General features: G+C 27.4%; 1 protein-coding gene across 1 annotated transcript in view; it reads left to right on the plus strand.

Annotated features, from left to right (window-relative positions):
• The window catches only part of LOC148234799 (trissin receptor-like), a 51,536-nt gene extending 36,342 nt beyond the window's left edge, over positions 1–15,194 (plus strand). The window contains exon 7 of the mRNA XM_088185984.1: positions 14,608–15,194. Coding sequence (XP_088042110.1) covers positions 14,608–15,111 — 504 coding nt within the window. The 3' untranslated portion in view covers positions 15,112–15,194. The remainder of the gene's footprint in view (positions 1–14,607) is intronic.
• The last annotated feature ends 11,880 nt before the right edge of the window (positions 15,195–27,074 follow it).

Here is a 27,074-nt window from a genome sequence, read left to right on the forward strand (position 1 = left end):
ATAAATATATAACTTAAGCAATATGTTGTGAAAGCAAAAGTATGCCAGATTAACTTATTAACGACTGCGATCCTTATATTATTTAATATGATTATTTATTTAAATATTGGTAAAATCATTAAATTTCAAAGTAGTTTTAAAAAATCGCAAAATGTATGATTAGGTTTTTAAAAATCTAACGAGTTTGTATGAATTAATATTGCTTCATTCAACGTTATAATAAGACGTCTTGTTAATAGATTTCTAGTTGTTGAAGTATATCAACAACTATAAATAAAAGTTTCTGCTGAAAGTGCATTTTAAGATATTATTAATTCTAGAAATTCTTAATTTTACTCCACCAGTTGTAACAAAAATATACCTTTAATCAGATTATGAAACAAATTATTATTGCTATAAAGCTCTGTTAAATTTGAAGCTGTCCCACGTAATCCAAATTGTCTTGTCACTTAAGTTTAGATGTAAAAAACAAACAAAACAAAATATTTACTCATGTAACATGGAACTGTGCCAATTTAAAGCATAAGTCTCGTAGTATCGCGTATTCATTTATATATAAAAGTCTCGGGGAATTTTTAGCGACCTTTTTTGCCACATTCATTCCATATCATGCTTTTGTCATTATGGAAAAACATTCTGGCAGATTGTGGGCGAGTTCTATGTTAAAAATTCTCATTATAAACATGCGGGGATGTATACAGTATATTGATGAATAACGTTTAATAATAAATATATGTGCATACAAATGGGTATATGCTAGTTTATGCATGCTCTATGCAAACAAATGGAGATTCGAAATTTACACAATGTGGATTTGAAGGTTCTAAAGATAACCTGAAAGAAAATTAATATATTTTTATTTGATAAAATATTTAAATGAATAAATTTTAATTGTGCCGTTGTTAAAAACGTAATTGTTTTTGGTTAAACTTGTAATTTTGTATTATAACAAATGTGTTTTGCAAAGAATGTAAAGCTTTTACGTAGATCCTGTTACATTATAGGATAGGCATGTGCGTAACAATGTTTAATTTAAATAAAAAAATCCAGAAAATAATTAACGTTGTACCCGATGAAAAGTATTTTAATATAAAAGTTAATTTACAACTAACTTTTTAACCAAAAATTCTCCTTATTTATTTCCCTTAAGTATATATTAGCAAATTTAACGCATATACTGTAATTTCATATTATATATATATTATCATAAAGATAGACTAATACTCAATAGTTTCAATATGTTCGAAAACCATTTTAACTATAGTTTGGAAAACGCATTTTAAGCCATTTATTATAATTACACTGTACACTGAGTTTGTCTCTGACTTTTTTGTTTCAAATCATCTAAAGCAAATGTTAGTGGGTCAATTATATCGTTTGATGATCCAAATAATAAAATATGTTCACGCCTTTAAGTGAGACTACACAATAAGAATTTTTACGCAAAATAAACGCATTGTCTATTGCGCATCCTTCACGCAAAAAAGGTTTTTACGGTCATTATAAATGGTTAACGGGACGTATGTGCTAGCCCGTGTGGTCTGTGAAATCTCTTTTAATTATTACGCAATTGTTTAGTATTACGCATTCTATTTTATTTTCAGGCCTTTTGTCTGGCGAGCTTGTTATTACCCTTTCATAATATTTAAACCGGTTGTTTGAATGACCTTAGAGTTAACGGTGCAGCTGGTTGGACCCTCCGTAAAATTAATAATTGCTTTCTTAGATATTTAAACTATGGCGTGGTTATGTGTGTGATAAAAGGATATTTTTAAGCTGCATATTTTATTGTTATGCATTAGTTAAATAATTTGTTATATCAACTTTTATTTTTATAACTAAAATTGCTTAGGTTACTAGCACATTAGACCTGTGGTATAAGTCGATGACTAATACCTAAAAGATCTAGGTTTAAATACAATATAAACCATATTGTTTTTTAATATCTTTGGTATTAAGGATATAACAATCTACTATCACAGATTAGGTTTTTATGTGTTTGTTCCAGTTACAAATTTATGCTCAATCGAAATGGTAGTTCGGATAGAAAACCAGTGCACGTGTATTAAAAAAATATGGCGCAAAAAAATAGACAACTAGAATAGCAAACAGTGATCAAATCCGACTATAAATGTAAATATTTCAGCCCATTTCGCACAAAATAAATATAAAAATAAGATATAATATCACATAAGATATAAAAAATAAGATATAATGTTAACTCCCACAATACAGTTGTATTAGTTTAGAGTGCGTGTTTTTTGGATATAAATTAGAATCTGTGGCAACGAAAGTTACAATTTCATTCGTATAGAAAAAAAAATACACAAGATAAACTATAGTAGTATTAAAAAATCTATATTTATCGTCCGATCAGGAATCGTTAAAGAAATAACAAAAAGAGCATATTGTACAAAAAATAACAAAAAAAGTCTGTCACTGTTTTACATCGATCTGGAACCAATACAAAATAATAAAGATATGTATTATTTTAACCACACGTTAAAAAATAAACAATATAATGTATGAAATGCTTAACATACGGTCACACCAAAAAATATTGCAATAAATCAGTAAGGTGTATGGATATCAAAATAAAGACAAAACTAATGACGTAAAATGTGCATCTTAAATGAAAATAATCCAGAAAGTATAGAGCAACTTCAATAAAAACAGCACCCACAACTGCAAAAAACAAATAGAACCAACCAACGCAAATACAACAGTCAACCGAGAACAAATGATGCTACGCAGCCAATCGAAAGATTAAAATAAAATTATGACTTATCAAAAAAATAAATAAATGACGAGAGAGCTAATGAAATAAATATGTCTTATACTCATGACAGTAATTATTTCTAAAATTGCAAAATGACCATCTTACTACATATTGCTGTATGGAACGCCAACGGTGTATCGCAACACACACAAGAAATACAAAAAATAACTATTTGACTGTATATATGACGATACCAGATGTCTTAAACGATTTAGATCATCTGACATATTTGACAGACATGATAAATAATTCATTTAAAATAATAAATAAGTATGAACAAATAAATTAGTATTATTTAAAATAATTAAGATATTGTAAAAATAAATATGGAGAGGCATCTAATGTTTTCTTTATATGTCAATATCGTAATCAAAAAAATACTTATTGTTTATGTATAAACAGATTGTAAATAAATATATAATAATAATAAAACAATGTTTTTCTAATTTCATTAAAAATAATCGTTATTAAAATTAAAATAAAATCAAGCTAGGTTATGCATAGTGGCCTATGTTGACTGTAAGCTGAAATGTATATTTAATAACCCTTATAGTATTCGCTAAAAAAGAAAAATATGTTATAAAAAAAGTTTTTGCTTCAAAATAAGTTTAGTATTAAGTCAATCGTCCCTCTATATAAACTTGTAATGTTATTAAGCCTGGCTTTTTCTTTGTTTTAATGACTAAAAATTTTTTTTTTGTTATAATATAAAATTCTTAAGCACCCCTATAATATTTTCTAGAAAAATAAAATATGATACTTTTTTGAAAAAGGGTGGCAAATTTAAAAACTTAAAAATTTATAATTCTGTTGGATAAAATCATAAAAAAGTGCTAAATAAAAAACGTTCAAAAGTTAAACCGTCATCGACATAAAATAAAAAAAAATGATTTTTTCTTTAAAACAAGTTTTATATTAAGTTGATCGAACCTCCATACAAACTTTTATAAGACTTTTCTTAAGGCTCGTAATCCATTTGTTTTATTGACTAAATTTTTTTTTATAATATAGAATTCTTAAGCACACCTATAATATTAAAAAAAAACAATATTAATTTTTTGCCAAATGGTGGCAAATTTAAAAACTTTAAATATCATAACTTCGTCGGATAAAATTCTATAAAAAAGTGTGTCCCATAAAAAATGTTAAGAAGCTAAACCTGCATCGTAATGAAACTCTTATGGCACTGGCTTACAGTGCGGATTTGCATATAAATTTTAACTAGAACTAATTAACTGCGATCGAACTACTAAACTGACGAAAATAAAATCTTCGCGAGTACAGCTTACGCGTATGCGGTGTATATAACGCAGCACAAAACCGGACTAGATACACTTGACTTTGATACGCCTCGACGCTCAAAAAATTATGTATTTCAAATATCTTTCGGAAATCGAAATTTAATCTTAAAGCAATAATACGAGAATATTACTATAAATAATACTGTAAGATATACAATATTTGGCAAAATATCCTTTTTATCCATAACTAGCTTTGAATATCGCCCCAGTATTTCTGTGCATTATAATTTGGATGATAAAAATAGACATAAAATCTTGTGGTTTTTAAGAAAAATATTAAAAATAATCACTAAAATCGAATAATAAAATGTTTTGCAATCAAATAATTACACTTATATAGCACCTTAACCAGCACTATAACACTTTGAAACATTGCTCAATGAAAAGATTAAATTTCTTAAATAGACTTACAAATTCCAATTGACAATTATACATAAATTTTAGTGGAAGACAAAAAATATAATTTCTTATTACAAAACCCGATACCTTGGAAATATGAAAATACTGTTATTCCCTAATGATATTTAAATTTAAAACCATAGTTGGACATACCAAAATATTTAAGAATTTAATAAAACAGTTTTTAAAAACTAATTAAATTTATCATAAAAAATGATTTAATTAAAAGATTATTTGAAACTTGAAACTTATACAAGATTTAAAATTGGTCTGATGTTGAACGTTCGTTCAGGTCGTTGAATCGAATTAAATACATATGAGAAATTTGATTTCTATGATGTACTAAATGCCCTAGCTGCACCATCAATCCAGAAAGTGTATAAAATAAATGAAATTAAAAATTAAAATGAAAATTATATTAAAAATTGGAGAATTGACAATTTTAAAGGGGTACCATATATAAACTTGTTTTAGAAACAATATTTTTATTAGCTTACAAACAATAATAATACACTATTATGCTAATCTCTCTTAGTAAATTGATTAGTGTTTTTATAAATCGATATATTATTCTATAGTTTCGGGTCTCTGTGTATCTCTTGGTTCAGAGTTATTATAATAGGTTAACAATAATACCAATTTATTTTCATAATATTTAAGATTATAATAAGATTCGTATTGATTATTTGCATCAAATATTGGCATAATCCATCTTATTGTAAGTGGTTAGATACCATTCCTACTGCTATTACTGTCACAGTAATAATGACAAGGTTAATATCAAATTCATCGTTACTTCCTTAAACATCAATTTTTATATTGTCATTCGTAATTATATGGATAATTTCTAAAAATAAATAATTAAAACACAGGTTACTAATTCTGTTTTACATAATTTAGTAATTTACTAGCTCGAAAATAAATTAAATGTGTCGAGACCAATATTATCATTTGAGTTGAGTACCCAGGTCGATAGTTGGCAATCGCTCATTTTAGTAGTGCGAGCGAGTAAGCGAGCTCTGCTTGCATAACGGCATCTCGCTCTTTTTTCCGTCTTACAAATTTTATTTTTATTTCATAACAGACCCACAATATAAAGTAAAATTATGCACAATTAGAGCATATGATCCCGTTTCATCACATATCATAAAAATATAGATGCCCTTTGAAGGAAAAAATCAGTTTTTGAGCAATAATTGCCAACCTAAATCTGTCAGTCTAGCGCGATGCCGTCCTAACACCGCGCGCTTTGACCATGCTCCGATGAAAAATTTTACAATAAACTTACACTTGTAAATTTAAGATTATTGAGCTATTTACATTAGTTAAAAATTCAATATTACTGAAATGTGTTTAACAGAAGTCTTTTTACTATTAATAAATTTTTTTTTTTTAAATTTGCTCGAGCACAAAGCCAATAAATGCATTCAAAGTTTTGTCGACATATTGTCGACGTTCGAGTGCAACGCTTGAAATACGATGTCGACACATAGTTGACTTACGAGCGCAAAGGGTTAAGAGTGCGAGCGAAGTAGCGAGCTCTGTTGGTATCTCGCTCTTTTTTTCCGTCATACTAAATATTCTAATCATTTTATTTGATAACAGACACACAAAATTAAGTAACAATTATGCACAATTGGAGCATATACTCCCGTTTCATCCCATATCATAAAAATATAGATACCCATTGAAGGAAAAAATCAAGTAAAACTGTCAAGTACGCGTTATGCGGTCTTAAGAGCGCTTGGTCCGGCCATGTTCCGATGAAAAATTTTACAATAAACTTACACTCGTAAATTTAACATTATTCACTTATTTGCCTAAGTTAAAAATTCAATAATACTAAAATGTAAATTAATAAATTGAAATTGGCAAAATTAGCTCGAACACAAAGCCAATAAATGCATTGAAAATTTTGCCGACGTTCGAGTGCAACGTTTGGAATTTTACAATTGTCGACTTAGAAGCACGGGTTAACTTTATTCGAAAGACACAGAAAATTACAACGGCATTACCGTATCCTCGCGGGTCTCGCGCTTCGGCGTGACGGGTGGTCCGCGGCGTCGGCGGCGGTTATTGACCCCGGCGCCGCGCCGCTGCAACGGCCTTGCATAAACACTCATTTTTTGTATACACTGCACATACACTAAATTACACTATCACTTTATAATTAAAAACATCGAAAGGGATATTATTATAAACGAAAACACTTATTCGACAAAAATGTAACACCACCGTTAATGACCATTGTCATATAGCTACTGAATTTTTTTTAAATATTTCGAGATGCATAAACAAGTTCAAACGTGTTCAAGGTTATGCTTCGTGTTATGTTCATATAGACCATAACGATTAAAATGTCGTGCATCTCAGATTACAAAAAAAATATTTTGTCTATTTTTTAAATATTTATTTATAATACCAATTATTTTAATGCAAGTTGTTAGTTTATTTTTAAAATATCTATCTCTCGTTTGATTTATTTTAATGCGAGAGTGACACGAAGGTCACCTTTGCTGTTGTTCTTGTTGTTGTTATTGACCTTCGAAAAGTATAATGTCGATGATTTCAAGTTTATTTATATGAAAAATATTATATAAATCTAATTTATATTACGCATTTATTGCAAATCGAGTCGATAATTATTTGTCAATTTAATGAAACATTACAGAACAAATCTAAAGATTAATTAAAATTTAGCGTTTCATTTTAATAAAAATATATGTATATCGTACGTATGGGTATAGGGAGCCATACTTTCGTATGTACGTAATAATTAATAAATAATAATGTTTTCATTGACTAATCATTTTAATAGTCATTACGCTCTGGCACATAAAATAGTAATTTTATCGCATATATCTCGTGAATTTTTATTCTTTGTACATTTCTCACAATTTACTTATATAATATTTTTTATACCTAATTCCTAAAATATACATTACTTGATTTTCTCCAAGTATATTTGCGCTCTTATGACGCACTCTTTTTTGACAAGCGCTCTTATGACTGTCTGCGCATTTGACGTACGTTATTTTGTTACAGCGCTACTTTGGTAAACGCTCTTTTGACGCACGCTTATTTGTCCGCGCTCATTTGTGACGTTGCCCTCACTACTTACTTAGTAGTGGTTGATTATATCATATTTACTTCGTTGTAATGCATCGGGTAAATCCCGATTTACAATAAATAAATATATTGTGAATAAACTTGATTTATATTTATAGCATTAGTAATATTTAAATAAACTTTTGATACCTATACTTATTTCACGACTCTATTTGTTATCATTGATAAGTGAGCTTCTCAAATACAATATAAAGGAGTATCTATACTCTTTAGTACAGTATTGAACAAAATCTACAATGCATCTCCTTATCGTTCTTCTAAAATCTTGAAAACTCGCTCCAGAACGTTACTAATCGAGTCACGGAAACACATTCTTACAAAATTTACGATCTTTTCTGGTGTAACCAACTTTCACATTATAGATATAACACAATCGTTGTATGTGTATGTATATCAAAGTAATATATTATGTAATTCAAAAACTTTGTCGCATTAATAACGCGCGAATGTAACACTAGCGATATGAATTTATGTTGTGGTTTTCCAGGTCAACGCAACTTGTCTTAAAAGAAAACTATGTAGATAGGTACTTAGATTTTTATTCAAATTACAATAATGTAATATAGATTCCGATATTTTTTTACTATTTTGTGTGAGATATGTATCCTCAAGGTATGTTTCAAAAACGAGCATATATATCAATATAAATGTAGATTAATAAATTTCTAACAGTAATCCAATTATTGAGATATATATGTATATATATATATAATTTCTTTATTTTTATTACAATTACATTACTTCTTGGTTCTTTGCCTTCTTGCTTCAATCTACCTTTATTTTTTATTTAGCATGGAAATAAACGACAGCCGCTTAATATAATATAAAATGACTTGGGAAATTTCTCTCGTGGGGAATTTTATGTAGCAATTTCACGAGCTAAGTAATAATTGCTAGCGAAATCATATATGGCACAGACGATATACTAGTGGTGGCAGGTGAACGATATATAATTCCATCAGAAAAAATTGATATAAAATCTTTAAACTATTATTCATTTCACGCAAGTGTTCAGAGCTATTTCATTTGAATATTAAAATATTACTTTCACGATATTTTTACAAGTATGTTTGCAATCGATAGATATTTAAATTTTATATTTGTAGGAAACAGCATTTGTATGAACGCAGTGACAGCCCTGGTACCGCTCAAGAAAAAAAAATCTCGCTGTTCAAATTATAATTATCATAATTTTAAATACTTATTCATAGATGACTCTATATACACAACTCGGGTTGTAAAATTTTTGTAAGCGTAAATAATAGTTTCTTGCGAGAGAGCCAAAATGTCGCGCGGCATTCCCGCATTTAGCGACAAAAAGCTCGCGCGGCATTGAAACGGTTAAGTCAAGTAATCACACAAAATATTATTTAAGGCAAACCTTATTAAATTATTCTTCTGATTTTAATGATATGTTAGAATAAATAAAATAACAATTAATGAAAGGTTCAAAACTAGGAAGTGCAGATTTTGTTCAGTTTTTTATAGTGTTTTACATATCAAAGTGTCTTCGAAATTATAATAAATACTTCGGAAATTTTCTAGGTAGCTCGTGACTATATTAATATATAAAAATTCGATCCCGTCAATAAACAGGTTGACTACTTCTACTTTATATTACTTTCTTTTGTAATTTCAATATGTATAAAAATATAAATAGCATTCTAAATTAAAAGATATTCTGCGCACGTTGGGTGCCGATAAAGGGAGCAGAAGTGAGACATATATGACGTTAGAATCAATTAACTAATTCTTATGCTTAATAAATATTTTAATAAACCATATTTGACCATTGTGCTTATGTTCAAAATTAGAGTATTATAATTAAATATAATAAGATCCTTATTATTTTATCCCTACTTTCCGATAAACTTATACACTCTTTATAATATTTAACAGTGATGCAAAACCATATTTTATTAGTTAGATTTTTATAATTATTTCTAGTTTATATTTAACAACCTTAGTTGATTTTAATATTCAAATGTATTTAATGTTAGTCGTAGCCAGTTATATTTAAGTCGTTTGGTGTTATGTGACTGTAATTATGTTTAACGACCTTTGTGTGTTTGCTGTGCTGTTTTTGGCCTTCTTGGTTTCCGGTTTTTGGTATAAAATCACACCAGCTATGTATAATCCCGTGCAGGGTTTGAGAGATGGCGCAGGAAACTCGATTAATCTTAATATGCAGCTGCTTTTCCGTCGCTCTTCTTTGTTCGCTCGCTTCCCAGTTGTGCTATACGATATTACATAACACATTTATTTTTTCTGTGGTGATATATCCTAACGGCTTGCTACTAGTACGTGCTGTTTGAAGACGATACTGGAATAAATAGTCCATAAACACATACAAGAATTGAAATATAACCCCTATTGTTTATGGTTCGGTGTTGAAGAACAGCGTAGTTCAACGAATACGGTCCATTGAATGATTCATTTTCCCACCAGATATGGGTTATTAATTTTTCGCTTAAAAAATAAGATAAATGTTGTGTTGCGGTATGATCTATACATTGGAATAAAGTTTGCGAAAAAAAGTAATGGATCATTACGTAATAAATGGCATTGCTCGCTTGGATGATTTGTTGTACTAAGTGAAAGTTTTTATTACTTGTATGTGTTGAGAAAGATATATATAATAATAAAAACATCCTATGCCTATTCTTTAATATTTAAGAAATTATGTTGAATACATTTTTATTAACATGTATTAGCTTAATGTGAACCTTGCGGTGGCACGTTTATTTTTATAATATACAACGTTTTGCAACACTCTCAAAGTCACGTAGGGTTTGTGCAATTAGTTCTCGTAGTCTACGTTACGTAGTAATCAAGTCATCTCTGAAAATCAGGTTAAATTCTTGATTTAGGATTTTGTAGCTGGACCAAGTATGACGGAGTCATGATCTGTACTTGACAAAAATTCACTTAGTAAAAATTCAGATCAACTTTTTCAAATGTGTAGCAAGTCTGAAGTAAAGTTGAAAAACATGTACTGACTAATGAAAGTTCAAGATGAAAGACTCTGATGGAAGTGTATTTCGAAAGGAAGTGCCGTGAGTATACTACGTTCGTGAATACATACATTTTTGAATATATGTATTTTTTACATTTGACCCTTGGACTAATGCTACAATTTGAAACGGAATTAGTTATTATTATATAATAAAAATGCTTAACAACATTTTTCGAGAAATGAATATTCTCGATTTGACATTTTTCTCGAGAAATTTTTGAGAAGAAACCCTAGTTAACCCTTAGCTGCAACCAAATTAAGTTTTGAAAAAGATTTAACAAATAAATTATTATGATCAAACATATGTGATTACCTTATAAAATCAATTCTGATCGATCATGACAGATTAGGTTTTCTAATATATGCTGAATATCGTTTATAGCGACATATATTGATAATTAATGAAATATATTTCAATAACAGCGTGGTATCTTACTATTCTTAGTAGTTTTTGATTGTGTTTACGCTGTTGTAACGCATTGGGCTAACGCATATCATGTTGCAACGGAATATTTAAAATACATAGAAAAAATTCGGTGGCTATTTTAGTACAAAATATTATTATAAGGTGTAGTTAAAAATGTTTTCATTTAAATTCGTCACGCCAATATTATATAAGTGCACGTTACGATCGGAAACTTTGAAGTATTATATAAACTTGAAAAAGCATCTTTTAAAAGCCGTCTATTCAAATACAAAAGCATCAATACAAGTGCTAACAAATCAGTGGAATATAGTTGACAGGTTCCTTAATTACAAGTGCCAAAAAGTCATTATTATAAAAAAGTAAGAGGCAAAACATAGTCTGTTTCTGCCTTAAAAAGCATGAAAAAACAAAAAAATCACACGTATCTTAAAATAATAAATATTCCTTTCGGCATCCATTTCAGAATTTGACTTTCCTACTATTCTGCTTTTGCAAAGTGAAATGAATCTGGTTCAGCTACGAAGTCCAAATCCAAAAATTACTTTAAGACTTCAGGATAATCTCAAAACTGTTTTACTAATAATATTAATTTATAAAAGCAATAACTTTTGCATGTTAATCGAGTTTTATCTTGTTAGAAAATATGTTTTTGTTAAATTGAACCAATTAAGACTAGGTATAGAATGCATAATTAAATCGATAATATCTTTTTTTTACAGTTTCTTAGTTATACAGTATTTTTTTAACCTAGCCATTGTTTTAAATATATTTTAACATGTTACGTTACTTCATATGCAGAGATGGTTCGAAGAAAAGTTATAAGAGATTGAAGCAAATAAAAACAAGCAACCAGAGCCAGGCATTTGATCACGTAGAGTTCACTTCTATAAAAATAAGGCAAATCTAGTTAAAAAAAATATTTTTTAGACGTATATGTAATATATAAGTAAAAATAAAATATAGGAAAAATTACACGTAAGTCTTTTTTAAATATTAAAAATACTGTTTAAGATTATAATTAAATATATTATGTTGTACATATTAAAACGAAATATATCAATAAAATACCCAATTATTGACCAAAGTATATTTGCATTTAAAATAATGGCATATAATATAAGAAATTAAAGGATTTTTTTGTCACAAAAAAATCTAATTTTGATTAACTATTTTTTAGGAAAACCTTTTGCTATAAATTTCTGATAATCTTTCTTTGAAAGGTCGATTAATAAAATCAGGTATATTTATCATTTTATTTAATTAAAAGAAATTGTATAATTAAGCGTACAAATAAGAAATAAGAAATATTTCAATTTCTACTAAGCAATTATTATTATCGACAAAGAAAAAATATTTATAATTAATGTAATTTATTATATTATATTAACTAATTTTTTTCTAACTTTAGCAGTGTAACTAAATAAAATGTAGATCAAATTTTAATTAACAAGCTTGATTCAAAATATAATGGCCTTATTTATAGTATCTATGTTTATTTTATTTTAAAACATACAACGAGGTCAATGGCTCTTTCTCAAATAACTAAATAAAATAAATATAAAATATATACTTATATATATATCACAATATACACAAAGCGTCTCTAAAATTAGCATGAAATTGTAACTGTCTTTTCAATGACTGAGGCTGAATGTAAAGTTTTGCCCCCAAACTTATTTAGCATTGTCGGAGTTAGTTGTAGCTGCTCTATATTAACTGGCTGAATATATTTTATATTCTAGTCATGAAACTAAAATATTTGTTTTATAAAGATATTGCATAGTAACGCATAATACGATTCTATACAAGAAATCTGACATCAAAATTTTATTTCTAGTAATATAAAAGCCCCTTAGCGAAACGTGAAGTTTCTGCTTTCACTGCAAAATCGAAAGTCGATATTCAATTTGACATGAAAAAAAATTGAAGATATCAAGATATCATATTTCATTTTTACTGGTTTGCTTTTAAAACACATTTATATTAGTTTATATAAATAAAACACGTACGCTAACAATTTATATATTGTGTATTATTATTTTAACCAACATATTATATATCTGGTTTTATTAAAAACATATTATATAAAATTGTTTTAATATATAATATTGCTCAAATATATAAAACTAAGGCGTACGGAAAATCATAAGTAGTTATCAAAATTTGTATCTGGAAGTCAGTCTGATTTAAATAATAGAACATGTGTACATATATATATTACTAATTATTGTTAGTGGAAAAGACAAATAGGAAACGACTACGTTGTAATACATTATCTATATCTTGTAGTGTAATATTACAAATATAGTGACGTCAGCCTAAATATGATTAATTAAATCGTGCGCGACCTAAGAGAGCTAAAAGCGACCTATCCAATTTATATTCTATGAGATAATAATTTATAATTTATATATGTAGCACAGAAACGCGAACCAAATTTTAAATGGAAATAGCTCGTAATGCTATTTATGTAAAAAGTGCAAACCCTTTCAATTGGTGTAAGGTCATAGTAAAATTTTAATGGGTACGGCAGCTGTTTCAAAATGTATAAAACTTAACTTGTTTTACGACTTCTGGGTTAACAGTAGAATTGTGTGAAGATATCCAAATTCTTAAAGATTTAATTATATTAAAAATGCACTGTGCAATAAAAAATATTTCACTGGTTAATGTAAGTAAAACTGTATTTATTTTATTAAGCAATATATACTAACTATATACAATATTTTTAAAAAAAAATTCGCTGGTAACTTACAAGATTTAACAAGTTTCGTTTACAACTGTTAATTAAAGATGACCATTTACGTCACTTTTAACACGTTTCACGCCTTAATTCACGCATATATATTTACTATAATCTGTCAGATAAATAATATTTTTACTAGTAAATATCTATATACTTTTTAAATGGCAGTAAAAATATATTTTCTGTAAAATATATATTATTGAAATTTATATTTTGAAAAATGTACGATAATTCAGTAAAAAAAGCAAAAAAAATAATGCAATCAATTTTACAAGTAATCTCTACCTCTTAAATGTGAACATTGAATTCGCGAAACAGAAGGCGGAATAGAAGACGTTCATTTAATACCTGGATATACATTTGGGTATACTAAATATATTGCGAGCCATTGCGTCTCTTGAGCCTATATTTGAAAAGAAAACACTTAATAAACCAGTAATAACATACGCTTGCTAGGTGTGGAGTAACGTTAGTAATTTGAGCTGTTTAAAATAAAACGGTAAAATAATATATAGCTCACATTAAAAAGGCTTTATACCATATATTTATATATATATACATACTATATATGATATTTTTTTTAAACTGAAGTTGCTCTTTATTAGAGAGTTTTTATATTTATATTATTTTTATTATTATATGTAAAACGATTCAAGTAGCTTGCGAAATAATTATCTTTAATGCATATAGCTCCCATTTCTCTCCCAGAACCATATACTGTAACTCTAAATCATGATTCACCCTTTAATTATCCACCCTTGAGTCGAGTTCGTTAAGGGACACGATAACAATTGAAATTCCTCGTTTCAGGTTTCCATGGTGGCCGACAACCCCGGTTACACTCCCGTGGTGACGACGTGGCGAGCCAGGGGTGGCCAACTGCACGGTCATCCAAGCCATTTGACCCAAAGCGTGCTGCGAGCTCGTCGAGGGGTAATAAGAATGCTCATAGTCGTCGTGCTAACCTTCGCCCTTTGCAACCTACCCTACCACGCTCGAAAAATGTGGCAATATTGGTCGACCAACTACCAGGGCGGCAGCGACTTTAGCACGCTGCTAACCCCTTTGACCTTTTTAATTTCTTACTTCAACTCGGGTATAAACCCTCTGCTGTACGCTTTCCTCTCGAGAAACTTCCGCAAGGGGATGAAGGAGCTACTCTTTTGCAACTGTCGGGGCGCGCAGCACAGGCAAAAGCAGAACCTTTTGAATCAGCAGGGTAATCAGCAACCGTCGATGCTGAGAAGGAGCTCAACGAGATCAACTAGGGCCCCTTGCAGCACCGCCGCGGCAGCGAACGGGTTAGAGTCTTGAAAAATGGTTAACGTGTCGCAAACGACGTGCGACATAGAGATGAAAGACATGTAAACGACAATAATACATATAAATAAAACATATCAGTGTAATTGAGTGTAAACATAAAATGAAAAATTGACTTTTGGTTGACAATATCAAATATTATTACTTTTTTATTTGTTTGAAGGGATTTATGTGAAATCCTTTTATTCGCGAACAAATTATACTTATACATGGTGTATTGTTAATATACTCAAAATATTGTTAAAAAATCTGTTTTATCCTATAATATAATATATATAATAACTAAGTTAAGTCCTAAGCTTTATTTAATATATAGATGAACTAAATATAAACATAAATTGGTATTATATTTAAAAATATTTATTTTTGTATGCTCAAGTATTATTATTTATGTAAAATAAAAAATGTGCTTCGTATTGTACAATATTGTTGAAAATTAAATAAAATAATATTATTAATCAGTCTGATTTTTATTTAATAAAAAAATCTATAATAAACCTAATCATTCTTATTTGGTATATTATATACGTAAATAGGTATATGAATGTAGAAAAACTCAGAATGGAGGCAAAAGATTTTAATTTTATATTTGCTTTTGCAAATATAAAATCAAAACGGTATAATTCTTCGAGAGTTTATTATAAAGCAGAATATACATTTTGAAGCTAGCAGATATTCTAATACATTCCAATCAATATTTCTCTTTCTTTATACATGGGGTCAACAAAAAAGGGCTAGTTCGGTACTATTTAAGGCTCAGCGAATTAGAAATCAAAATTTAAGTAATTAAAAAAATGTATGGTTTTTAATACCAAAAATAACGAGACTTTCTTATTTTTTTATTATTCAATTTTTTTACAACAATTTTGATCTTCTTTAAAGATTTTTCATTGTTCAAAAAAGTGCTGAAACTCACTTAATGGGATGTCTTTAAACCCAGAACTCGTTTGTTTAACGTCCCGTCCCTCCACAGCCAGAGTCTCGTTACTTTTGGGTCCCCTATGTAATTTATAATTTTAGCATCTTTTGGATCCCTTCTCGTTATTTATTTAAATATATAATGCTTTTTGAAATCTATCGTAAATTTATCAATATACATGTCTCTATTATTAACAAGTTTTACTTATGAATATAATGTAATTACATATTTTAAAATAACATTTTATTAAACTGGAATTCAAAGGTTGATATATTATATAAAAAATCAGTGACTTTCAGTTTTATAAATTTGATTTATTTAATCCTATTTGTATTAGTATGTTTTAATAATTTATTTTACCGCTTATTTAATATTAATTTTTGCTAATTTATTTTTCATATTTCTTTTATAGATCTTTTTTATATTAATGGCTCTCAGTATTTCATATAAAATTATAAAACTAATATAAAATATTTGTTGATATGTTCCTTTATTTCTCACCATTTAATTTATTGGTATTATTTAATATGAAAATCAATTTAATTAAATCAAATTAAAAAAATATTAAATATATCTAGGGTACCTCAAAACCGTGAAAAATCGACTAAAATCGGCTATAGCGCTTAAAGAGTTTAATTGCCTATTGATATTACTCACAATGTGTTCAACTTTTCTAACAACTGTTCTCACTGAAAGCCTGGTAAATTAAAATATAGCTGCAACAATTATATACATATTTATTAATGCGTAGTCAAAAAAGAGCTGTATTTTCTTAACTTTAGTTACATTCTAATTTTTATTTTTTCAATATAAATACATTGTAATAAAAAATCTTTTTTAACCCATTACTTGCTTGATTTTTTTTGAGATATATTTGCTATTTTTCAACTTGAAAATAAGTTCACGAAAAACAATTTACCGTTTTAAAAAATGCATGTGGTGTATAAAATAAAAAATATATTTAACAGTAAAATTTATTTATGCCATTTTTTCATACAATCAAACAGGGGTATGGTTTTGGTAAAAATACAATATATAGCATATGAGCTTATAGCTGTTAAATCGACATTTGTAAAAATCTAAAAATATTATTTTTCATGAATTTTTATCCTATATTTATTTATACTCTAAATTAATTTATCCACACCTCCCATATTTTTCGTTTTTTGCATGCGCCTTCTCAGTTTTTGACCATCTACATACTTTTTATAATGGAAGTGTATATGTTGTTTTTAAAATCAATTCACTGCGAGTTTTTTTTCATAATGTTGTCATCTTTTATTGAACAGTTATTCGTTTAATTATATTGCAATGTGCCAGTAGCAGCAATATGTCTAACCCTTAACATTTTCATCAACTCATATCCGGTAAAAAAAGTTTTCGGAATAGAAAGGATGGTTATATGGATTATCGATTTCAGAAATATTTCTCATTATAACTGACGTGCCTTGTTTCATTTCTTGGTAATCTCTCTCTTGTATCTCTTGATATAATTCAGCATTGTAGCAATATCTAGTTTCGGCACAACACATCGACCATTGCTTGAATCCAAAACGTATTGGTTTTCATTCTATAATTTATTTTAGATAATGATGGGTATAATTCTAAATACTAATATTTTAGAAAAATCTATAAATTTTAAGGACTTTTTGTTTATATACATCCGTGGATTGTCCATTGACTAATTCTGCATTGTCATTAAAGTATAAATTTCTTTTTATCTCTAAATATCCTCGTCATCGCACCAGTATATTTGTTAATGGAACAGAGAATCCTTTAGAAAGTCCTGCGAAAAATTGAAACCATAACGGTTATTTTATAAAGCATACAAAATACCATTAAATTGTTGTCAAATAATGTCTCAAATACTTTCACAAGAAATTTTACTGTAGAAAAAAATGTCATCATTGTCCATGATCCCTTAATGTGAACCAGAAATAAAACATTAATAACATTATCCATAAATAAGATAACAACTTATAATTTTATAAAACAATACAAAAAGTATGTTATATAAAAGCCAGTTTTTTTTTACTTTTTATTTATATATAAATATTCACTTTTATGACTTATTACTCCAATTTAACAAAACAATTGTAAAATATGTTTTGTGAGAGTACTGCTATAAACTATTTAATACGTAACTATGTTACCAGTAGCAATATTTCAGTAAGTACCATCAACCGCAGAGCAATAAAAGTCAGGTACTCCATGGGGATCATGGCAGGTAATGGGTTAACGTATATTGTACATGACGTGACGACATGCATATATTGGATAATATTAGTATATACATAATACCATCACAAAATGAACATAATGCTTTATTTATAATTTATACACTTTTTTATCATCGCACAAATAATTCAATTTAAAGACGCGATATAATAATTTAGTTTTTAATGTTAAAAAACACGTTAATCAAATGCAATTTTATCTCTTATATACCCCGCGGTCCATTTTAATTTATTTTTCAGAATTACAAATAATATATTTTAATAATATTTATAAAATAAAAAATATATTGTTTTTTTTTGGGTGAAAATTATTATATTGATTAAGTATAAAACATATTTTTCAAGAGAGGTCTTTAAAATAAATACAAATAACCTGCAAATTCATAAATTGGACCAAATGCAAAATGTTATCGAAAACAATGACCATGAACCAAAAAATTCAGTCAAGCAATTTTTTCACTTCAAAAGCAAAATTTTGGTTGAGCCCAGCTGCTACTTAAAGCAACCATGAATAACATTGAGCTCTACGATAAAAACAATATATTTACGTAAATTATACTGTTATAGTATTACATCAAGCATTTCTAAAACCAATACATGAAAATATTATTGTATAGAGAAGGCACTACACCATATATAAAATATACTTATATTTTAGAATGTATTTTAGGTTTATTAATATTATTTCATGCATGTCATAGTTTCAAATTTAAATAATTTGTAAAATATGTATAATATATCAACGTTTTTTTAATAATATAAAGCCTTTGAAATATTATATTGCATTATAAAATTTTGAATGGTTTGTTTTAATAATAAAATATAGAATCGGTAAAAAAAATGCAACATAAATTGCCTTATTTTATCAGCTCATTTTTCAAGTAAAACAAGGTATAATTTGAGATATTCCAGAGCATCGAACATTGTCAAAGCTAGGAAAAAGTAATTGCTATTGAAAATAATTCTTATTGCGATGAAAGTTCTTTGTGCAAATGGTACATTTTCACAATATTATTTTTAAGCGTTTTTAGGGAATGCTTTGTACAAATAATATTTTAATATTATATAAAAAAAATGTTTACATACAAAAATATCTTATTACCGTTAAAGCTGATGTGAAAAATAGCCTTTTTATAACGAAGTTAACGCGATTCGCATGAAAATCATTTTCGCAGTGTTGAATGGATGTAAGACCTAGATTTTCTTATACGTATAGACTTATAATATAATGCGGCTCTATATATCGTACGGATTTCAGTAATAGTAAACAATATTAAAAATATGATTTATTCTAAAATTTAATGAGCTTCAAAGTTGGCGCACTATCTTCAAGTTGAAAGATTCAAAGACATATTATATATATAAGAAAAATGTACGAGGAAAACTTTTATCATTTCAACGAGTTGTCAGTGAAAGAGACTTCAAAGAAACTTGTTAATTTAAGAGATATATATGCGTGTGGCAAAATATTATTATTTTGTCGAAATGTCATCTTAAATAACGAAAAACGTCTTTTCAACTTTAAGCTTCGAGTTTCAAAAACTGAGGGGAAGAATTTTGTACACGTTGACAAAGTTAATTTTAAGTAGAATATTACGCGTCAATACTTTTAACACTCATTCGAAAGAAATTAAAACGCTGTCAGACAAATTAAGAAATATATCGTATTAAAATTTAACAGATACAGAATAATTATATTTTTATAGGATTGATCTATTTTATTTTAGTATTTTTATTTATTGCACAAATATCTTATGGTTTACTTAAAACATCAGCAAGATATTTTTCGACAGATTAGGTTAGATTTGAATGATATAGCAATGAATTTATCCTCCAGAGATAATGTTAATATTTACTAAATACATACAATATATACAAATTAGACAGAATAATGTAAATATTTACCAAGTAAATTCATATGTGCACAATTATGAATTAAAAAGTAATATTGGTTGGCAATATATAACTTTAAAAAGCAACACAAACATATGTATAAAATTATCTTTTCTTTCATAAAATGGGGATCATTTATTAAAGCATCTGTAATAAATTATGTTTCAGCGTTAATATTACATAAACCAAAAAATAATTAATTGTTAATAGCTATGATAACTAAAATTTAATTAAATTAAATTTTAATAAAATAAATTACCGACAGTTATTGTATAAGTAAAATTCTTTCAATTGAAACTATGTTAATAAATTAATAATAATATTAAAAAAATCAACCATTATTATTGAAAAAAAGAGCATAATACAGATTTAAAAATAAATGCTGCTGCGTGCCTTAAAAACTCTTAGAAAATATGCTAATAATAATTTTATTATATGTAGCTTTCTCAAAATTAGTATCTTACCTTTGTACATATTTAATAAGCGACGCTTTATACGTTTCTTTAAATAAAATATGAGTTAAATTATATAATTAATCAAATTATGTACATCATTTCCTTATTATATCGCGGTATTTCATGTCGTCTTTTCGTTTTTCAATTATTGTAATAATGTTGACCATTTTTTTTTACATTTATTATTATTATTATTCAAATTAAATATATTATATTACATGCCAAATTAAACACAAAAGAATCTAGTAGCAATGTATTATATTAATAATTTATTAAGATAGCAGTTGGTATGTTTGTAACGTAATCTTTAGGGATTAATAAATATTCATGCGGCTTTCAACAAATCTCCACCAATGCAACACGTATTTTGTTGTACAAAACGATATAGCAAACTCGCTTTGAAGTTGTTTAAATACGCTAACAATGTGTACCAAATGTACAGAAAGTGAGGATGCAATTTGCTTAATTTATTTGAGTACCGTTTTAAAACCTGCTCAAAATTTCAATAAACATTAGTCAGTAATTGTTAAAGATTTTATTTATATGCTTTAATATAATTTATGATTTTCTAATCGTCTTTATATTTATTTTCATAAAATGTATCATACAATTCTATTATATACTAACAATACATATTATATTAACCTATAAAATGACGTAAAGAGAAAAAAAATGCCTGCTCGCAAATATATAATGTAATTATGTAACATAATATTTCGTAAAGGCACACTGATAATATGCAATATATGTATATTATTCATAAATAATGTGTATTGTGAATATATTATTTTGGTATGCAAAAGATAAAGATTTGCCTGACATGGCAACGTCACAAATAAGCGCGGACAAATGAACGTGTGTCAAAAGAGCGCTGCATTATAAGCGCTGTAACAAAATAGCGCGCGTCAAATGCGCAGACAGTCATATGAGCGTTTGACAAAAGAAAGCACATCATAAGAGCGCAAAAATACTTGAAGAAAATGAAATAATATATATTTTAGGAATGCGGTATACAAAATATAGGTAAATTGTGAAAAATTTACAAGGAATAAAAATTCACGAAACATAGGCGGTAAAATTAATATTTTATGTGCCAGAGCGTATTAACGATTAAAATGATTTGTCAATGAAAACATTATTATTTATGAATTATTACGTACATACGAAAGTATGGCTCCCCATTCCCATACGTACGATATACTTATATAAATATTTTGTACTAAAATCAAACGGTGATTTAAAATTTATCATTATGTTTGTTTTACAATGTTTCATTAAATTGACAAATATTAATATTATTAATTAAATAATAAATTAAAAATATATTTTTAAATTATTAATAAAATATTATTATTTATCGACTCGACTTTCAATGAATGCGTATAATAGGGCCCCTCATTAGTTAGATATAATTCCTACTACTATTACTATCAAAGTAATAATCACACAGTTAATATCAAATTCATCGTCACTTTCTTAAACATCCATTATTATATCGTCATTCGTAATTATATGGATAATTTCTAAAAATAAATCAATATATGTATTTATAAATAATTAAAACACAGATTACTAATTTACTAGCTCAAAAAGAGTAATATAATATTATTATTTGAGTTGCCGCTAAAAATGTTGATACCCAGATCGATAGTTGTCAATCGCTCATTTTAATAGTGCGAGCGGAATAACTTTTTTCTAATCCTTTTATTTCATAACAGACACACAATATTAAGTAAAAATTATGCACAATTAGAGCATATAATCCCGTTTCATCACATATCATAAAAATATATACACCTTTGAAGGAAAAAATCAGTTTAAGTGGAATAATTCATAACTTAAAACTGTCAAGTAAGCGTTATGCGGTCTTAACACAGCTCGATTCGGCCATATTCCGATGAATTATTTTACAATAAACTTACACTCGTAAATTTAACATTATTGACTTATTTGCATAAGTTTAGAATTCAATATTACTTAGCTGTGTCTACCTGAAGCTCTTTTACCATTAATAAATTTAAATTGGAAAAATTAGCTCCAACACAAAGCCAATAAATGCATTTCAAGTTTTGAGTGCAACGCTTGGAATACGATGTTGAGTTACTAGCACAAAGGGTTAACTATATGACACAGACAATTACAAAGACATTACCTTGTCAACCGCATGATGCCTAGAATTGTAAATATCGCGCTTTCGGCGTCAATCGGCGCGGCGTCCCTTCCCCCGCGAGGCCGGCGGGGGAAGGGACGCGTCGCATCGCGTCGGTTGCCTTGCATTTTTATAATTTTGCGCTAATGATAAATTTTAAATTTCTTTGATTTAATAAAATCGCAAGAATCCTTAAATTCGTCGAGCCATTAAATAATCTGCTCTAATTAATATCACATATTCTCAAGATTAAACATAGCATCAAAATCGCACCGGAATATCCCAAACATGGATTTAAGAGACGGGCTTTTCTGTGAAAATACATTTTAAAAGCAAAAACATAAATGTATTAAAAATATAGCATATGTTATATACACAATATCATGATTTTAAAGGTGATATACATATACATATTGATTGTTATTTATATGTTTATACAAAAATATTGCTTAATAAAATTAAAAAAAAAATGTTTTTAAAACGTGACTTACTAATTCACAACGTGACGAATTTCTAGTTTGTAACATTGCCGATAACGAATTAAGCTCGTTAAAAAGTTCAAAAGCGATTCATTCGGACTGTGACTCGATTTTTTTTACTATGATTCATAGTTGAACGTAGTATTTAGATTTATCATTGTTTAGCTTATTATTATTATTGATTATTTTTTAATTAAGAATATTATAAATAATTGTAGCTATATGCAAACAATAAAATCTCTAATACCTTATATAAGAATATATTTTTTTTTTTCTAAGAAAACTGTTTTAAATTAAATATTTTTGATATAAAAAAATATATTTAATGTACATAAAAATCAATTTCCTTCTACATAATGTGGATATATAAATTCTTGTTAAAGTAAATATATGTCAAATAAATATTTATTACGTATATAAGAGTGAGATTTCTCGTTATTTCCTTTTTGTGCCATCCACACCATCAGTATAATTAAATTTTGACTCTTACATTCAAATATCACCTTGCCAACTTTACGTGAGCAATAAAAGTTTACCAAATTAGATCCTAGACGAATAATTATTTTAGGTCTTCTAAGATAAAGTCGTCTGTTTTAGAGTACGTCTATAATTTCAACCCCTATAATTTCTAAAGTTTTAGGCGTTTGATTATTTTCCATGCGTTTTGTTTGGCTTCACACAGAGAGGCTTTCGTGTGTATCGCAAAATAATTAAACAAGAGTTAACTAGTTTAGAAAGAACTTATGAAAGAACTTCAGTTCCTTTGTACTTCGACCTTGAACGTGACATCAAAACGAGATATTGGATTTACGAAGAAATACTCGTCTATTATTTCATTCTTGGTCGTTGGAGGCAAATTGGATTAACGCCTTAATGTAATACGATGTAAATAGCATATTTTTACGTTATTATGTCACGAAAGTCATATAAATAACACAATAAAGGATAGAAAAAATATTTGTTAAGACATTTATCAGAACTTGAAGACAAAAAGGTTTCAGTAGTAGAACGCAACCGGAAAAACACACTTTCTGAAACGAGACTTTATTGTACTTATTTGCACTTTTGTTTGAGAAGCTTTCAGCTTCTCTAAGTGTAAACCGGTTGTCGCTTGAATACGTATTTATACGCTAGACAGTTAAAATCTAATCCATGACCAAGATTCAAATTTTAACTAAAAATTATAATGTACAATTTCGTTTAAGATACAATATAATTTATCTGATTGCAAATAAATAGTTTTATTATTAACGAAATATATTATTTTTATAGAACATAATGAAAGTAAAAAAATTGTTGTAACGCCATATCGACAAATTTTAACCATTACAGGAGAGTTATTAAAAATCCTATGAATAAAAGAGGATAATATAAAATAAATATAATGAATTACAAAATATTATAAAATACACATGTGAATAAATTAAATTGTAAAATAACAGTATTTATTTATATATCTAAACAAATAAGTTAAAAAAGTACTTATTATAAGACGATAAGATAATATTTTAATTTAACGAACACAAAAAAAAATATATTTAATACAGGTTACTAATTTTTTAATAATTACACGTTAACAATTGTGTTATTTGCTACTATATAATAAAAAAAAAGAAAATAAAACGTTAGTGGTTAATATATATAAAAAAAATAAAACCCTTGAACAAATAAAGTTAAAAATATTATTAATTGATTATGTGCTAATTGAACTAAAGATTTAAAACCATTGATTTTTTTTTCTCTATAGGAATATGTTCTTTGATATTTTGTGCTTATATTTATATTAAATATTGTTTTTGTTTTTTTGTATGTTTTTTAATAAACAATAAAATATCTTAAAATGTGTATTATATATTATTTTTTAAGAGTTATTCCGGCAAATTTTAAGTTATTAGTAATAGTAATATTTTTAAATCTTCATTTGAGGCAAACATGTAGTAAAATGTGTAATAAATTATATGTTAAATAATATTTAATTGTTTGTGGTAATTGCACTTTTTCTCTCAGGGTCGTAATTGCAGCAAGTCCTTTAAAACGAGTTTATAAAATGTGTTTAATAAATCTTAGCTTGAGTCCTGGTATAAGCCTAGCTTTAAAACACTATATTTACATTTTAAAAATTACATAGGTATGTCATTAATTAACGACTTAAACGTCATAGACTAACCGGTGAGTCACTTGTTAATCATTTTTTTAAGTAAATTAATATTCTTAAAAGTTGACAATTAAAATTTTTTTTTTATTATTAAAAATTATTGTACCTATTCGTTTATCAGTAATTCAACTATATTTATTCTAGAAAGAGACACTGACGCGTGAATATAAATAATATGTGACTTATTAAAAAGGTGCTGGCGTTTAAAGGGTTAATAGCGCGATGAGCAGAGGGCCTAGGATGAACTCTTGAAGAACCATATGTAAATTATGTGCTTATTTTTAATATTTTTAGTGGACTACGACGGAAAGACGATGACCGGCGGCACCTCGCCCGCCGATCTTATTTATAACATTTACCTAACAGCTGCAATAGACGTTATTTCTTTAAATCGGTGCTATCAAAATTACTAATATATATAATTTATGTAAAAAATGTCAGTAAATACGCAAAAAAATATCGATTGAAACTTTACATATCAAATCAAAAATAAAATCGACGGTATAAAAAAATATATGTTATTAATAAGTATTGTCATATACCCATACCCATAAATTATATCATCTTATCTTTGAGGAAAATATCTGCTGTATTTATTATGGTATTTATATAATTTTAATCACTTTTACATGCTTCCTGAAAACAGCTTTAATTTACTCTGAGCATGTTTATTTGGACCAATTAGCCTTATTGTCAATACTCGCCTCCTAATTTACGTCCCACGTATTCCAAGTTTATTTCTATTGGGTATGAACAGCCGCATTTTATGATGTTATGCATAACTATGTCATGAAATTTGATTGGTCGCAAGATAAAAACATTTTCTGTATTTTTACTAAAAAAATAGAGAAAATGTTTAAAAACTAAAGTCGTTAATTTAACCAACTATTTTAGTCATATTTGTATAACTAAAAAAAATCATTTTAAAAGAAAAGCACTTCAAAATTTTATATTTAAACTATAAATTAGGCTTTAATTTTGTAAAAATATGATGAAAGTCAAGAAATCATTACGTTTTTATAATCGGACTAAAATGGTGGACCAGCTTTTTACGAAAAACCCGAATATAGCAATCCGTTGCATATACGCTGCAAACCATGACAAGTAAAGTCACTGTATACATTCTCTTTCTCTCGCTCGCGTGTTAAGTGACGAGAGTGAATGAGAAGAAATGGGCGTGCGGAACGCATGTAACGCACGCTCTTATCTCTCACTCACTCTTGTCACTTAACACACAAGCGTGCGAAAGGGAATGTATCTCAATGTATGCACTTGATAAATATATGATAATGTGAATAACTCTCAGTTTAAAAACATATTTGGTTTATTTTAATAAACATAAAATAAGTACAAAATGAGTAGCTTTTTTTAATAAAAAAATAAATAAAAGTCATTTTTTTTGTCTTAAAATTACACGAAGATTAACCATGCGCATATTTAAAGTGATTGACTATATCGATTAATGTTTATAGCTTAATTCGTCAATTGTTTGTAAACATTTTATTTATGTTTATGAAAGTTTGTGGCAATCTCTATTTCTTAGAGTTTTTATATTTGCCTAATTGGTCATTTTTTAACAGTGAATGCTTAAAGCACATCTGTTTAAATGATGTATACTATATACTCTACAAATTTATATTTTTTAATTTGAACAAACATCACAAAATAGC

Source organism: Plectrocnemia conspersa, unplaced genomic scaffold (assembly GCF_051122295.1).
Source record: "Plectrocnemia conspersa isolate PC_06_02 unplaced genomic scaffold, ASM5112229v1 ptg000005l, whole genome shotgun sequence".
NCBI lineage: Eukaryota > Metazoa > Arthropoda > Insecta > Trichoptera > Polycentropodidae > Plectrocnemia > Plectrocnemia conspersa.